Source organism: Mercenaria mercenaria, chromosome 1 (assembly GCF_021730395.1).
Source record: "Mercenaria mercenaria strain notata chromosome 1, MADL_Memer_1, whole genome shotgun sequence".
Lineage (NCBI taxonomy): Eukaryota > Metazoa > Mollusca > Bivalvia > Venerida > Veneridae > Mercenaria > Mercenaria mercenaria.
The window spans coordinates 55,093,234-55,109,443 of record NC_069361.1 but is presented as its reverse complement, the minus strand read 5'-3'; the positions used below and the strand labels follow the sequence as shown (position 1 = coordinate 55,109,443).

Genomic DNA, 16,210 nt, shown 5'->3' with positions numbered 1-16,210 from the left:
GAATAGCCAGGAATTGACACCTTCGTAGGAGAGCGTCCAATGTGTCGGGCGTCCGTCTCTGGGGAAACAATCACACCATTTGAAATACCCTTGAATATGGAACGCCGGGACTGTCTGATGTGATGTGATCAACTGTAAATTTATTGTGTTTTTGTCCGTTTGCTATACTGTTTTGTCTACTGACCATATTATCTTGTCAAACGGACATGTCATTATGTTGAAATGCAGTATTAACTTCATTAAAGCTGTGTTATTGTTTTCTATACTGTCTTGTCTACTGACCATGTTATCTTGTCAAAATGACATGCCATTACGTTCACATAAGTGTTAACTTGTTTAAAGCAATGTTATTTTGTCAGTTTGCTATACTGTCTCGTCTATCGACCATATCATCTTGTCAAAAGGACATGCAATTATGTTTTCATAAGTGTTAACTTGTTTAAAGCTGTGTTACTTTGTCCGTTTGCTATACTATCTTGTCTGTTGACCATGTTATCTTGTCAAAAGTACATGTCATTAGGTTTACATGCATTATTAACCTGTTAAAATCTGTGTTATTTTGTCCATTTGCTATACTGTCTTCCTTACCGACCATGTTATCTTGTCAATTTGACGTACCATTATGTTAACATACAGCATTAACTTGTTCGATACTATATTAATTTGTTCAATGCAATGTTGTTGTTGTTGACACATTACGGTAACGTCATCAGCCCGTCTCGATATAGTGCAAAATGGAATCATTTTCACAAAATGGCCATTTCATCTACGAAATGGACTTCTATTACTTAAATTACGGCTTTAATTTCAATGAAATCTGTATTTTCATCAATACATATGGAAGATAAGAGTTAAACCTACATGCTGATTATTTTCAATCTTATCTAGTGTCCAATTTATTACGAAAAGCTTACGATTTATTAACACCGCATTCTGCGAAATGGACATTTTCTTGCAAGAACTTATACGAAATTGACTTCTTTTCTTTTTTAAATTGTGGCATTGGTTTCAAAGATATCAGTCATTTTCTTAAATAGATATATTTTGATAGAGATAAACTTAATGTTGATAAGTATAAGAATATATTTATCTAATTTTTAACCGAAATGCTACTATGACTATTACTATGACCGCGTTCTACGTAATGGACATTTTTGAAGAAAATACCGATAACATTGAAAGTAAACTCATAATTAGTAAATAACTGTCCATTTTGTAGAAGTTTGGCAAGAAGATCTCCATTGAGATTTATTCCTCCCGCTTAGCTCAGTAGGGAATGCGTTGGTCTACGGATCGTACGGTCGCGAGTTCGAGATCCCCGGGCGGGGCGTATGTTCTCCATGACGATTCGATAAAAGACATTATGTCTGAAAACATTTGTCCTCCATTGTCATTAGGTTAACTGCCCGTCGTTATATGACTGAAATACTGTTGAAAAACGGCGTTAAACCCAAAACAAACAACTAACAATTGCGATTTACGCAGTCTAAACAAATTGACGTATTTTGGTTATAAATTAGAAAACTATATTATCAAAAGTGACCATCATTTAGTATTTCTTCTTATCTTTCATATCTATTTAAGAAAATACAGATAACATTGCAATTTAAGTCACAATTAAGAAAATAAAAGGTCATTTCGTAGACGAAGAATACGCACTCTATCCCTACCCGCACGAAATGACTTCTTGATTTAAAAAAAATTTGGGGAAGTCCCCACATACCCCCCCACACCTACCACCACTCGTCGTTTCACGACTCGTACACCCCCTCCTACAAATTCTGGTCACGCCTATGAACCACTAGGAGAAAGTCTCTACTTTAAGCATGAGCATACTGTGCACTAATGTGCATAACGATTACGATTTACATTTATTATAAATATATATGGCTATACATTGTTGTATATTTTATTGACAAACTGCATATAACCTTTCTCTAAGTAGTTCAGGTGTAAACAACAGTAACCGTGTAAATAGCCATAAACACGATTTAGTCATATTCTATATTTAGCAATTACATGTATATCGATTTAGACCGGATTACATGTAGATCTATTTTTTCAATCATCTTTTCAACATAAATAGAACAGCATGAATGTATTAACCTGGGGTTTTGGAAAACTTGGTCAGCTAGGGAACGGAAAGGGTGAGACAGACACGCAACATACACCTGTACGTCCCAAGTTACCTACGAACACGGAAGTGTGTGATATTCACTGTGGTGGATACTATACGGCAGTAATTAGTAAGAACGGGCACCTGTATACGTTCGGGTGTGGAAAGTACGGAAGGCTGGGTACAGGAGACGAGGAAGATAGGTTAGAACCGGTGAAAATTAAGGCTAAAGATGATGATAAAGGGAACATCACTTTCCGTAAAGTAAGTACATGTTCACATTGTTTTTAGGAAAATCATCCGCCAAGCGGTTATAAATAATCAAAGACTTGCCCTCCTTACTTATGTGGGTTCGAGACCTTGCTGTGGGTGTAGAATTCTTTATGTGAGGAAGCCATCCGACTGGTGTAGTACGGAAGGTCGTTGGTTCTACATACGGTCCGCCCTAAACTTACTCGTGCGTAATCAGAATTGATTGTTATGCAGTACACAGTAGATGAGATTATCGTCTAGATGTCTTATTTCATGATTATGATAAATTTGTAGTTGCCATCAGTTCTCTGTTAGCATTATCCGAATCTGCATTCAAATTACTGTTTGCAGTGTTGACTTTGCTAATTCACTTTATTATAAAAAATATTTATATGTTTTCTTTCAAAAAAACGCTAAAATCAATTCATAAAACGGCAAAGTGTAGCCGCTACAATCATCAGGATTGTTGTACATGAGAGCTTTTTCGAATACAGAATACCTAAGCAGCAACAAGGAGTTTATATGGCGTAATTAAGCACGCCGCGGATAAGTACTTTTGTTCAGTATAGATTATTCTTCTAAATGGTTTCTGTTTTTGAAAGTTTTTAAAGTATCAAGGTCACTGTTTCATCCATCAGATTCATAATAGACTTTATAATTTATTCGCATCCACACAGACAACTGGCATAAATAGCGGTTCTGTTTGGATAAATAGGCCATTTGGATTATTAGGAATGTTTGATGAATAATTTCTATGATCAAGTTACTTTATCATGTAGTGTTTTAACTTTTATGATTATGTCATCGAAGTTTGTTCTCAACCGGTTTTAATCGGGCACTGTTTCAAAAGCAGTTTTGCAGACAGAACAAAGTAGGGCATGGAGTACAGCAACCTTTTAGAAATTATAATGCTGTCCTTAATATCCTGTTAGTTGGAATATCTGACTACGAAAGCATTGGGATAAGGGTCATGTGTATGGTGCTTTACACCTGGCACACTAAAGAACCAGGGAAGCATCTAGAATCGGAGCGTTTTCCTGTATCTTGCACTATCATCTCACTTAAGTACATAATTTTCCTTAAGAGGAGTTGTTCATATGGGTTGCCTGTACCGGCTATAAAAAAGGCTAGATACAAACAGGTCTTCCTCCGACAAAAACTGGAAATGTCGCCAAATTATCTAAATTGAGTCGTGGTGGCACTTGTCGATTTTCCGATTTCAAGTTGTGAAGCGACAAGTTATCAGTATTCATAAATAGTCACATGGTAGTGCCGACTTGTATTCCGCGAGTTAAAGACAACTTTTATACACAAGTCTGTGTCCCGTAAAAGTCTGTTCTGATGCAAAACAAGAAGGTGCGCCGGGGACCACACAAAGGATCGAACTGGCGGCACGCCTGTGTTGAGCGACATAAACCTTATCAGACCAGCGCTCCTATTTCGGTTACATACGTACGGCAAAACAAGTAACGCGGGACATCGCGTAGTTGCATGGTTTGCTGGTGACCGGATGTGAAGGAAATTCATAATCATTGATGGTGACAGCATATATCCCGTATCCGGTTAGCAACAAACACTGTAACGGTTTCTTTTTGCCGGCTATATTCTGCTTCAATGTTTGCCGAATTTACAATGGAGAGCGCTACACTATCCATATCGTAACCGAACCCAGTATGGATTATATCGGATCAACATATTTATGACGTCCCTTGACCAATAAAAATGATGACAACTTGGGAGAGACGGGTTTATTCACGTTATTTGCAGTATTGTAACTTAATGAACCCGATATTAAACCGTGAGCATTATGGAAAATGGTAGAACTGCACAATATTTGTATGTTTTGTATTCCACAGGTTTCGTGTGGTATCTGGCACGGAGCAGCAATAGCAAACGACAACAATATCTATATTTGGGGGTATGGCAAATCTCATGGGGTTCTTGGTGATCCCACTCTACCATCAGCTGCACTCCCTACAATCCTTAATGGACCTTTCAACTCAATTGTTTCGGGAATAGCATGCGGTAATAATTTTACCCTTCTGTGGACAAGTGATGGCGAAGCGTATAGCTGGGGATGTGGCCGCCATGGTGTTCTTGGACACGAAGACGGAAGCGATAAAAACACGCCAACCATTATTTCTTCGTTTAAAAATAATAGCGTTAAGGTGATTCACATGAGTGCTGGATTTGCTCACAGTGGTGTTGTCAATAGTGACGGACGTCTTTACATGTTTGGCAAGGGTGAGGATGGCGCTTTAGGACTTGGACCTAGTCCGCCAAAACAAGTTAACGAACCCAGATTGGTTAGCACCTTACAAGATGTTCATATAACGGAGTTAAGTTGTAACGTTGGTGAGAAACATGGGCATACATTATGTGTGTCGAACCAAGGTCAGGTTTTTGCTTTTGGAGACGGGTATAAAGGTAAACTAGGATTAGGTGATCAAAATTCTCATTTTGCCCCTGCAGAAATACCAAAAGAGAACTTCAATGGAGAACATATTAATCATGTGTCTGCAGGTGGTATTCATAGCGCGGCAGTAAGCGCAGAAGGTCATATGTTCACGTGGGGGTGTGGCAGTGACGGTCGTCTAGGTCATCCGGAGGGTAAAGGTCACCGATATCTGTTTAGAAGTGATGTACCAAGGGAAGTTGAGGGTTTGAGCAAGGTTGGTAAGGCTGTAAGCGTCAGTTGCTTCTATTATCACACTGTCGCGTTAATAGAAACACGAAAGACATAAACTTGAGAACTTTAAAAAAATCATTGTTTTGATAAAGAACATATACATTTGCATATAATTTAATGACACATGTATGAATGGACTAGAACTGGTTTAATAACAGTTTAAAATATCGATACGAGTATGGTTGCCAGTCATAAGGACATTGCTGACCAGAAGTGTCTACATACGAATATGACATTTTATCATAATATTTTTTTCTCAGCAGAAATAGAAGATTCATATAATATCGTAATAAATTAATTAAAAATCTTTAGCAATGTGCATTATCATTTCCCATTTAGTATGTTGTCACAGACATTCAATATAGCGTATTTGGAGTACATTAGAATTGTGTATATGTTGCCGCAATTTGAATATGTTTCTGATTTGTTTACCGAAGATAATGCTTTATTTATGTAGTAAACAAAGTCTTTACTCGTGATCATTTATGTACATCATTTCTTAAGCTTTATGTCCATGCCACGTAGCATAGTCTATATTTTTGTCCAGTTTTCTGACATGATCATTGACATGTACAATTTCCCACTTCTTCATCCATGGACCCTGGATTGTAATGTCGAAGTCTTCATCTTCCGCTTTCTGAAAATAAAACGACAGAAATTATAATATTAAGGTTACTGTGCATGTTGGGACCAGCATTTCTGGTAAGCTTTAGGAGCGTGGCTTAACTAGTTGAATAGAGAAAATAGGTAAGCGCGCTTTTTAGCCCATCGTCCTCAGATGGTTGGTTATTCAAATCACTCTGCGTCCGTGGTCCGTCGTCCGTCCGTCCGTCCGCCCGTTAACAATTTCTCGTTATCGCATCTCCTCAGAAACTAGAAGGGGGATTTTGAACAAACTTTGTCAGAATGATGTATTTGTACCCTAGTTGTGTCCCCCTGAAAATCGGACTGATTCAACAATTTTTGAGTGAATTATGGCCCTTTGTTTATTTTTTATAATTTACATAGATTCATATTGGGAAAAACTTTGAAAATCTTCTTGTCCAAAACCACAGGGTCTAGGGCTTTGATATTTGGTTTGTAGCATCATCTGGTGGTCCTCTACTAAGATTGTTCAAATGTTTCCCCTAGGTCAAATATGGCCGCGCCCTTGGGGTCACATGGTTTGCATAGACTTAATTAGGGAAACACTTTTAAAATCATCTTATCCATAACCTACAACATTCAAATTTGGACCACAGGAATAGTTTTGAGTGGCAAGATGAATCTTGACATGAGCTGACCTTGATCTTGACCTAATGACCTTCACATTTCTGTAGCTACAGCCTTCGAAGTTGGACCACATGTAGGCAGTGTAACTAAAATACAAACTTTAAGTAGGAACTATCTATTTTAGATGTATGTGTAGTTAACTGCATCAAAGTACAAGGACTGAAAAAATTATTAAAATATCTTTTTCATGAAAAAAGTTATTTGAGCTGAAAAAAACTGATCCCGGGTAAAATATTTGGAAAAAATGGAGACAACTCCGCTCAGACTTTATGGTAGGCTTCGGTGGCTATTGACCTAGAACCTCATGCTAACTATGCACTTTTTACCTCTAAGCAGGAAAAAAGCATGCATAATTGCCACAGGACTAGCAGTCTGAATAGAAAACTATGTAAAGATCAAATAAGTTAATGCCTTTGGGAAAGTGGGACATTTTCTGTTGTGAAATTTGTCAACAAACAGACGATTGAAATATGTTGAAAAGGCTACTGCTGGAAAGAGAACAATCTCAACTACCCATATATTTGCGTCAAAATATGTGAAAAATATCTAGAAATATGAGAAAATTGAATAAATCAATTTCAGGACTGTAAGATGCATGACTGTGTTATCATGCATAGCATTTAACATAGATAGGTTACTTTTCCTTTTCACTGATATAACATGGACAGGATTAGGATTAACAAACGGTGTTCACTCAACAATTTCACTATGAAAACAGATTGTTTCCCTTAAGTAAGGAAGGCTTAGGATAAGTCTCTACCACATGCATAGGTTTGTGTACCGAAACAAACATTAACCTTGACATTGACCTAGTGACCTACTTTCACATTTTTGAAGGTACAGGCTTCAAATTTGGACCACATGCATAGTTTTGTGTTCCGAAATGAAATGTGACCTTGATTTTGACCAAGTGACCTACTTTCACATTTCTCAAGCTAAAGCCTTCAAATTTGGACCACATGCACAATTTTGTGTACCGAAATGAACTTTGACCCTGAGATTGACCTAGTGACCTACTTCCACATTTCTGAAGCTACAGGCTTCAAATTTGGACCACGTGCATAGTTTTGTGTTCTGAATTAAAATTTGACCTTGATTTTTACCTAGTACCTACTTTCACATTTCTCAAGCTACAGCCTTCAAATTTGAAGCAAATGCATAGTTTTGTGTACCGAAATGAACCTTGACCTTGAAATTGATCTGGTGATCTACTTTCACATTTCTCTAGCTACAGCTTTCAAATTGGACCACATGCACAGTTTTGTGTACCGAAATGAAATTTGACTTTGAATGATTTTGACCTTAAGCTAGCCTTGAAATTTGGAACATTCAAAAATGGCTCAATGGTGGGCACCAAGATCACTCTGTGATCTCTTGTTATTGGAAAACATTGATCTTAAACATTTTTGACATTGGGAGTCTGTGTGAAAATCCATACATATCAAAAGCATTTTTGACATTAGGAGGCTGTGTGTAAATCCATACATGTCAACATTTAATCCCATTTTGCGAGAGATTGTCGCAAATATGTATGTAAAATGTCACAGCTACTGTTCCTGGATTCTGAAACAATAATGACTTATTCTCTACAAGTTACTAATAGACAGAGGTAGGGTACCAATGATTTCAGACGTCAAATCGTCATGCAGAGAACATACAATTGTACTCGACGTCCGAGGATCGATCTCGTAACCTCTCGACTCAAGGATGAGCTAACTAACTGGGCCCGCACATTATATAAAATGTGATTGATAGGAGCTACATGAGCCAAGCAACTTTTCTTGCATCTGCCATGGTCTTTTTACTTTTGTACTTGGTTATTTGATTTACGTACTGGAATAACATCTTTCATGTCCTCAACTGACTTCCTCTGCTCTGCGTGTCTATCTATGCCCTCAAACGTGTCCCAGTCCACCTCCAAGTTCGGATTATCCTCGGTCCTCATCAAGACACATTCCTTCATGCCATAAAATCCATTCGGAAGTTTCGGATTTTGCCACCGGAGATCAAGACTCCATCTCGTCTGCTCGGAAATGTTTGGCAAACTGGAAAAGTTAAATGAAACAATGAGTAAAATACTTTTAAAGTTGATCGAGCAACTTTTCATTAGAAGAAAATGTTTGCAAATTTTATATTTCTGTCTTCTGTTTTCTAAAATGGCACATGAAGGTCAATGAGTCTAGTAGATTAATGCTCCAGTTAAAGCCGCTTTGATTGAGAAAAAACAATAGGCAAATCATTAAAACTTCACATTATGACCGCTGTCAAATTTAGACCACCCCGCTAAACGTACCACTTTTTCTTAGCTGAGTTTTGTCTAATATACAAAATAATGATCGCACATTTTGAGAAAGTAAATGTGTATATTACATTATGTACCTTCTATGTGGTATCATATTGTTCAACAGTAACATTCCACCATATGGGACCCGACATAAAACTCGATCCTTCTCAACATTTATGTCTGAAATATGAACAGTTTAGCTGATATGTTGTTTCCAAATTCAATGACTTAGTGATTTTATTTGAATTTACAGTTTGAGCAAGTGGTTAATAAAATCAGCTAAAACAAAAATTATTGAACAGTAATTTGATCGTCAAATACCGTATTATCACTAAACATGTCACAAGCTACCATATTATGACCGAATTTAGATCGCCAGAGACCGTATTATCACCAAACATGTCGCAAGCTACCATATTATGACCGAATTTAGATCACCAGAGACCGTATTATCACCAAAATTTGCGTGTCACAAGCTACCATATTATCACCGTATTTAGAATTAAAAGTCCTGCACATGGAAATGAGTCGAAAACCAGCCTTTCAATGCAGCCTTGCCACTTGTCAATTTTACATTCTGCGAATATATACAACCTAACCGTCTGTAGGAAAAGTTCTCACAACTTACGTCAACTACACTCGGTGACTTAGCAAGGAAAGAAATTATGGAATCCGCTTTTACTGAGATTCGGGTCTTCGACCACCTTCGAGTTCGGAGACCAGAAAGACCAGAGCTCTACTGCTGTCACAGTGTATAAGTGTTGAGACCGATCCCAAACACATCCCTATCGCCTTGAAACCTAATTTCATAACATATCTTTCTGTATTTATATCAAATATTTATGGTTAATGAACAATGCCCTTGTTTTAAAGCATACACCAAAAAGATTGTTTACCTAGTTTGTCCTTCATCTCATCTTCCTCGAGCATGACATACCACGTGCCGCCATGGCAACATTGGTGTGTTCCCACTTTTCCTGTCCTATGACCTCGATTCATAAGCTGAAGTAGAATGGACATTATACGTGTGATACACATATTCATTCGGCATATAATAAAAGAGTATTGTTAATACCCATTCGGCATATAATTGGAGAGTATAGTTTAAATGTTTTTTGTTGTTTTTTCTTCTTTTTTTTTAAAAAAAAGAAACAAAAGAAAACACCACCCCGTTTGGTAGCTGGAGAGACTGGAAGGTAAGGACATAATTATATTTAAGGTACAACACTAGCAATAAATAAAGAGGCCTCCTTGGCTGAGTGGTTGAAGACGCTGACTTCGAATCGCTTGCCTATAATCTCTGAGGGTTCGGAACTACCTTACTTTTGATGCAGAATTTGTTCACGTGAAAAACCCATCCATTTGATATGAAGGTCGGTGGTTTTACTCAGGTGTCCGCGCCCATGCATGAAATAACACAAATAATGCTCGGAGAGGGCTCGGAGGTCTCATCAAAAGCTGAAAAGTCGCCATATGACCTATTATTGTGTCGGTGCGATGTCAAATACAATTTAAAAAAATCAAACAAAAGTTCATACGCAGATGGACTATTTCTAATAGACAAGATAAAGATGACGTACCCATGTGTAATGTGTGTGTACATAATAACTTCATTATCTTCTCATATTTCGTAACAACATTCTGATGTTCAGGCGAAACTCTTTACTTTACTTTACACTTTCCTTTACAGGGAGAAAACAGGCGTATTTCTGCTGTATAATTAATTTTAGTATTTCTGGGTAGACTTACCTCCATGCATCCGTTGTACTCGTTGGCGTCCAGCAGCGGTATCCATGCTGTCGGCTGCAACACTTTGTAGGAGTTATTATCAAGATATCCCACATCTGAAATAATAGCGTTTTCGGTCAGCATGTGTCATGGCCAAATTAATATGTTGGTTGTAGAAAATTTACGCTTTAAAAAGAAATGAGCCGTGCCATGAGAAGACCAATATTGTGGCTTTGCGACCAGCATGGATCCAGACCAGCCTGCGCATCCGCGCAGTCTGGTCAGGATCCATGCTGTTCGTTTTAAAAGACTATAGCAATTATAGAAACTGTTAGCGAACAGCATGGATCCTGACAAGATCCGCGCAGTCTGGTCTGGATCCATGCTGGTCGCAAAGCCACTATGTTGGTTTTCCCATGGCACGGCTCAAATACACTATTTTGTATTGATCATTAATCATAGTCAGAGTCCTATTATTTGATACAGACTCAGAAATGCGTCTAGACTCTATACCTTGATGCCAAGGGACGGTTGTTGCCTCATTTTGTGGTGTTTTAGTTCTCAGATTCCAGACAGGATGCCCGGCGATATTTGGTCCTATTAACTGTTCCACAACGTTCAACAGTCTCTCATTGGTCCACAATGCCTTGAACGCCTGTAATGTAAACAATGACACAAGGAGCTGTTCACGAATGGGTAAAACGAGCAGGATATTTTTGTTTATCTAACAGTAAAGTGACTTTCAATCTTATAAGTTTATATTTCCGTCTACAAAATATGTTCAAATTATTTGCAGATAAATATGCACAAGGACTACAACGTATCCTGGGACCTGTGCGACCGAGTGATTCAGGTCGTCGACTTCGAATCATTTGCCCTAACCTCTGTTGTTTCAAGTCTCAGTCGTCATCTTAAGAAACCATTTATTATACACTCGTCTTTCAAAAGGTAGGAGAGGTCTACGCAGATGGGCACCATTGGTATTCCCCCACCATTGAAGTTGGAAGGTCGACTTTTATACTGAACTGTGTCACTAACTGTAACCGTTCATAATCGTTCATAATAGATGCTGATATTCATTTTTAAAATAAAAACACTTTTTTTTTTTATATCTGAAGTCGTGTTTCGTGGTATACGGATGCTGATATCAGTTGAAGGATATTATGTAATTTTAGTTACCGGTGGGAGTTTTCCATACTTATGCAATATGACATTTGCCCCTGGAAAATCTGCTTCAATTTTGATCAGCCTTTCAAAAAATCCAAACTCTTTGTATAGATCTGAAACAGATAAAGGCTCTTGAAGACATTTCACAAGTAGATAGAATATACAATTTAGTATCAATGTTTCTCTTACGTAAATGCGCTTAAGGAAGAAAACCAGAGTCAGTATATAATTTTGTGGACAGAATTGTGATATAGTCGAACCTGTAAATAGACTTACAGTATCCTGTTACTCTGACCAGTAATCGAAAGCAGGCACAATAACCGGTTATTGAACCGCTATGGATACGTGACGTCATTTTTGACGTCAGATTACACCATGCCGGCACGTTAATTAAGGAGTTCTTACGTGGATACCAGCACTCTTTAGCCTATATTAGTATTCGGACTGTCGGCTACGCCCTCGTGCAAATCTAGATCTGGTCGTTTTAATAACCACTAAAGGCACACCAATGCCATTAAATAAATGTATATTCAAAGAGCCAAAATTTGTATCACAAAGGTGTAAAATTGAATAAAAAAATAACCAGGTTGATCCTGTGCACAGATGGTCTCTAACATAGGTTTGAAGGTGTTGCTAATTGGTAACACCTATAAACATTTGGAAATACGGATTCGTTCCATACAAAATCGGGAAATTTTGAAAAAAAAAAAATGTTATACTAGTATTAGATTCCACTTTAATAAAAGCTCTGTATGAAGAAACTGACGAGTACTAAACAAATAAATAAAGCTCACATTTAAAAGTACACAAGCATCAAAATTCCTCTATTTATCGTGTAAGAGGCGGTTAATGTTACGAAAATTCTTATGTTTGTTAAGCTGATATTTTACCTTTGATTTTTCCCGCCTTATATAATTTTTGTGCAAGTTGTTCAACAAGTTCATTAACAGCTTCTCTGCAGTCGTCTAGAAGCTTCTTGTCAAAGAAATCTTCTACAATCGCATAGCCCTGCAAGGTATTCATAAAATCTGTAGATGTTATTTGGTCAAATGGAATACAGAGTACAGAAACTATACCTGGGTATAGTCTGAACGATTATGAATTGTATTATATTATACACTTATAGAATGCCTTGTCCTAGACGAAGCTATTGCCCGGGGTATGAACAAGCCATTTATTAAGTGAAACGTTTTATTACATGATCTCAGACTAAAATTATCACAGTCTTTTTCTTCAGATTGTGACTTTGACCCAAGAAAATTCAGTGCTGAACTATAGACTTGTCAATAACATAACATATGAACGTGCGATAGTATAAGGAGCCATGTAATAAAAATATACATGTATAGTACAACGAGTCTTAAAGGTTGTTTTGTTTTGTTTTTTGCAGTGACTCAGACCACAGTCTTGAGAAAAGAATAAAACAGAACGCAAATAGCCGATAGAATAAAATTACGAAAGTTGTTATACAACTGTATAATAACTGTTACGTAAAGCGCCGGTCAACAATTTTTGCTTTATGCACGATCATTAGTGAGAAGACCACACACTTTTACCTTGCGGCTAAAAACGTTTCTTTTGGTCCGTTAACTAGACGACAAGTAGCAACACTCTTATTTTATGTGTGATGCAACTAAACACTTCTTAAATGTCTATACCAGAAGTACAAAAACAAATCAAACAATTTGTTATGGAAGCATCCTGTAAACTATTAGCCCCAGTCAATATAACAAAACCAACGAATCAAATTCAACTCACGTCTTCGAAGAATTTTCTGATCACCTCTTCCGGCAGCTGACCCGGCTTCTTCTCCTTCGGTTGTGAAGGCATAGCCCGGATATCGAACAGGCCCGGGTTTGCCTCGTCAGTACACCCAGACGTTACCTTAATATCGGTTGCCATTTTGAATAAAACTGTTAAACGTTCTTACCTGACTGAATAACTTTTAATAAATATTTCAACTTAAATTAGGACAAGACAAGATAGTATATCAATTTATGTGAAGGTTAGACATAGTTATCTTTATCGCATCGTTTGTCATTGAACCGGCAGCGACAGATAATCATGCGTACATATTTAACTTGTTATTACTACACGTAAAAATGTTACATTGTTTTCAAAATACAAGTATCAGAAAAGTTCAGATTTCAATTCGTATATGTATTTGTACATGTACATGACGATGTATAATCAACTTGTAGACGTATCTAAGCAATGAATGTTCTGCAGCTTCTTATTTAACCCTTAGCATGCTGGCGGCAGATGATTTTGCCTTTGCGACCAGTGCAGACCAAGATCAACCTGCACATCCGTGCAGTCTGATCATGGTCTGCACTGTTCGCTATTCAGTCAGTAAATTTTCAGTGAAAACCCCTTTGAATAATAAGTGGTACTGTCCAAATTGAAAGATGGACCAGTCCATTATAGAAATTTAGCAGGGTAAGGGTTAAATATAATTGTGTAGCTGCACAAACGTACACGTACGTGTGCACGTACGCACTGGAAGTACAAAATGCCCTGCTGAATGTGAGAATAAATAGATAAAGTGGGGCCATTCAATAAATAAAGTGCTTTTTTGTAAGATTTTCTTCAGTTGTAGGTTTGCATCACTGTGGTTAGTTTTCCGAATGCTACGACATACTGCCACAAAAAAAGCTAGGCTAAGTTAGCCGGACAGGCCTGTATCTACCAAGGATGTCTCTCTATCTGTACTGGGGGCTTTATCTCACTCTGACCCTCTGGTCAGATCGCTCTGTGTCTGTACTAGTAGAGGATGATTTTCACGTCCTGTGTAGCTGCGTTTGCTCTATTTAAAGCGCCTTTGAACGTGTTTATCATGAAAAGGGCGCTATATAAATCGGGTATAATAAAAATAATTATAAAGTTAATTGGTTCGAGCGCATTCATTTCAGAAACGTTTTGTTTCTTGTGCAACGCCCCACCATAAAGGAAAACAAGAAACTGTCGAGTAAAGTTATTAGCTTCACTAAAACACAACTTACGTACCAAACACACTGGTCGGACCTCCAGCTTACCACCTTCTTGTTTTATGCAAATACAGACAACACACGTACAACACACATACGTGTATTCATCAAAGTATTACATAGAAAAGAACGCATCCCTAGCAAGTCCACACTTCACTATGGCTTACCATTTAGTTTAAACATATTTATTCCCAAAATAGAGTTACATACATTGATACATATGTCATACTGTGATGAAAGCAAAACAGGAAAGGATAAGAATGAAAGACAAGTCTTATAGACGTCGTCTCCTTTGCGGGCAAAATATAACTGTGTGAGCATATCGAGTTAAAACTTGTAACGGGGCTAGGAATATAGTCTTAAAATATGAAAGAAAAATATAAATCATGGCGTTCCATTTGGGTCAACAAGAGACAGGTACAACAATGCGTAATATTTTTTTTTTACTTGCAGGTAGCAAAATATAAATACAAGTACAAAACAGAAATGTACTTGAAGATAAAATTTTATGATACCCAGTTGTACTCGTGTACTTTTCACCTCAATGCAAGCCATATTACACACACATTTCTGTTTCTGCCAGTCCTTCATATTCCGGCGAAAGACTATCCTTACGTCAACCGTTTTATGTCTCATGTCAAGTGCTATATAATCAAAACAATATACCTGATGTACGAGGTCATTTTCCAAGCTCACTGTTAAAAATCTTACACTAAGTTGCGCTTTGAATATATTTCAGCATATTAAGGAGATCATTGATATTATGTATACATCTAACTCTGGTCTATTTAACCTATTGATGACTCCGTGTAAAAAGTCAGACCTTCTTTTTGATAGATATAGAATTAGCCTCTTTGAAAAGCGGAAAAAAGAATTCCCAGACAAGCTGCTTGGGTTGGGGTAGGGTAGTTTGACGGGGATAAAACTTCAATTTGCGCATTTTCAATGTCTTATTCTCATCCAGCTGAAGGGTTACAGCAAAAAATTTGTACAGAAATAATGAGTGAGGTACAATAAATACACAAAAACTGACTACCCAAGCAGGCTTGAAATAAAATCGCTTAAATTTTAATTAAAGAATCTCATTGTACAAAATTTGTCAAAAATAACAAAGACCATGCATTATCTCTGATGATCTTCGACTGGATTTTGGATAAGTAGTTTCATTAATAGTATCATATGACCCCGGAAATTATGCTTTTTAGCCTATTAACAACTTCCGACGCAGGCAAGTCGGTTTCACCTGTTTGTATTTACAAGTGGAGATAGAAAGATTCAGCACGCATACAAGAAAAAAAAAGATGAAACACATAATCTCCTACCGGTACAATAATACCGATACGAGAGGTAATCGCCTAGGGAGTTTGGTGAAAAGCGATGTCACATGATCATGCCATTAGTTTGTTTTAAAAGAGAGACTGTGCAGTACAAAAATCCCACAAATAAGAATATCTGTTGCCATGAGTTTGTTCAAAAAGAGATGCAGAGCCTTTGTAGCTAGAATGTGCTATGTGCAGAGATTGAATGATGGAATGGGTGGGGGTGATACAGCATCACTTTGTTGACATAATGACGTAATACATGTCGAGTTTATGAATAGAAAAGATAACATGTCGAGTTTATGAATAGAAATTAGGGCATTTCGTTTTATGAACAGAAATCAGGACATTTCAACAGAAGAAAAATGGACAAAATAAACATTATGAAAACCTGAA

The 16,210-nt window shown here is 37.3% G+C and overlaps 2 protein-coding genes across 2 annotated transcripts; one reads left to right on the top strand and one right to left on the bottom strand.

The window, feature by feature from the left end:
- Positions 1-2,021: 2,021 nt before the first annotated feature.
- LOC123537029 (probable E3 ubiquitin-protein ligase HERC3) lies at positions 2,022-5,368 on the top strand. The gene is made up of 2 exons (XM_045320571.2): positions 2,022-2,380; positions 4,225-5,368. The coding sequence occupies exons 1-2, from the start codon at positions 2,093-2,095 to the stop codon at positions 5,110-5,112; spliced, it is 1,176 nt and encodes a 391-aa protein (XP_045176506.2). The 5' UTR covers positions 2,022-2,092; the 3' UTR covers positions 5,113-5,368.
- On the bottom strand, positions 5,156-13,511 carry LOC123537044 (uncharacterized). The gene is made up of 9 exons (XM_045320588.2): positions 13,267-13,511; positions 12,399-12,516; positions 11,521-11,621; positions 10,855-10,996; positions 10,363-10,457; positions 9,510-9,615; positions 8,709-8,793; positions 8,164-8,374; positions 5,156-5,694 (listed from the first exon to the last, which is right to left on the bottom strand). The coding sequence occupies exons 1-9, from the start codon at positions 13,408-13,410 to the stop codon at positions 5,557-5,559; spliced, it is 1,140 nt and encodes a 379-aa protein (XP_045176523.2). The 5' UTR covers positions 13,411-13,511; the 3' UTR covers positions 5,156-5,556.
- Between the last annotated feature and the right edge of the window lie 2,699 nt (positions 13,512-16,210).

Bases quoted from the DNA above. Each gene is read 5' to 3' on its own strand.
- LOC123537044 (XM_045320588.2), bottom strand. From the start codon at position 13,410: ATGGCAACCGATATTAAGGTAACGTCTGGGTGTACTGACGAGGCAAAC. The intron at 8,794-9,509 runs GTAAACAATCTT...TTCATATTTCAG, and splicing joins TGAGATGAAGGACAAACTAG to ACATAAATGTTGAGAAGGAT. The intron at 8,375-8,708 runs GTACATAATGTA...TAACTTTTCCAG, and splicing joins AATATGATACCACATAGAAG to TTTGCCAAACATTTCCGAGC.
- LOC123537029 (XM_045320571.2), top strand. From the start codon at position 2,093: ATGAATGTATTAACCTGGGGTTTTGGAAAACTTGGTCAGCTAGGGAAC. The intron at 2,381-4,224 runs GTAAGTACATGT...TGTATTCCACAG, and splicing joins GGAACATCACTTTCCGTAAA to GTTTCGTGTGGTATCTGGCA.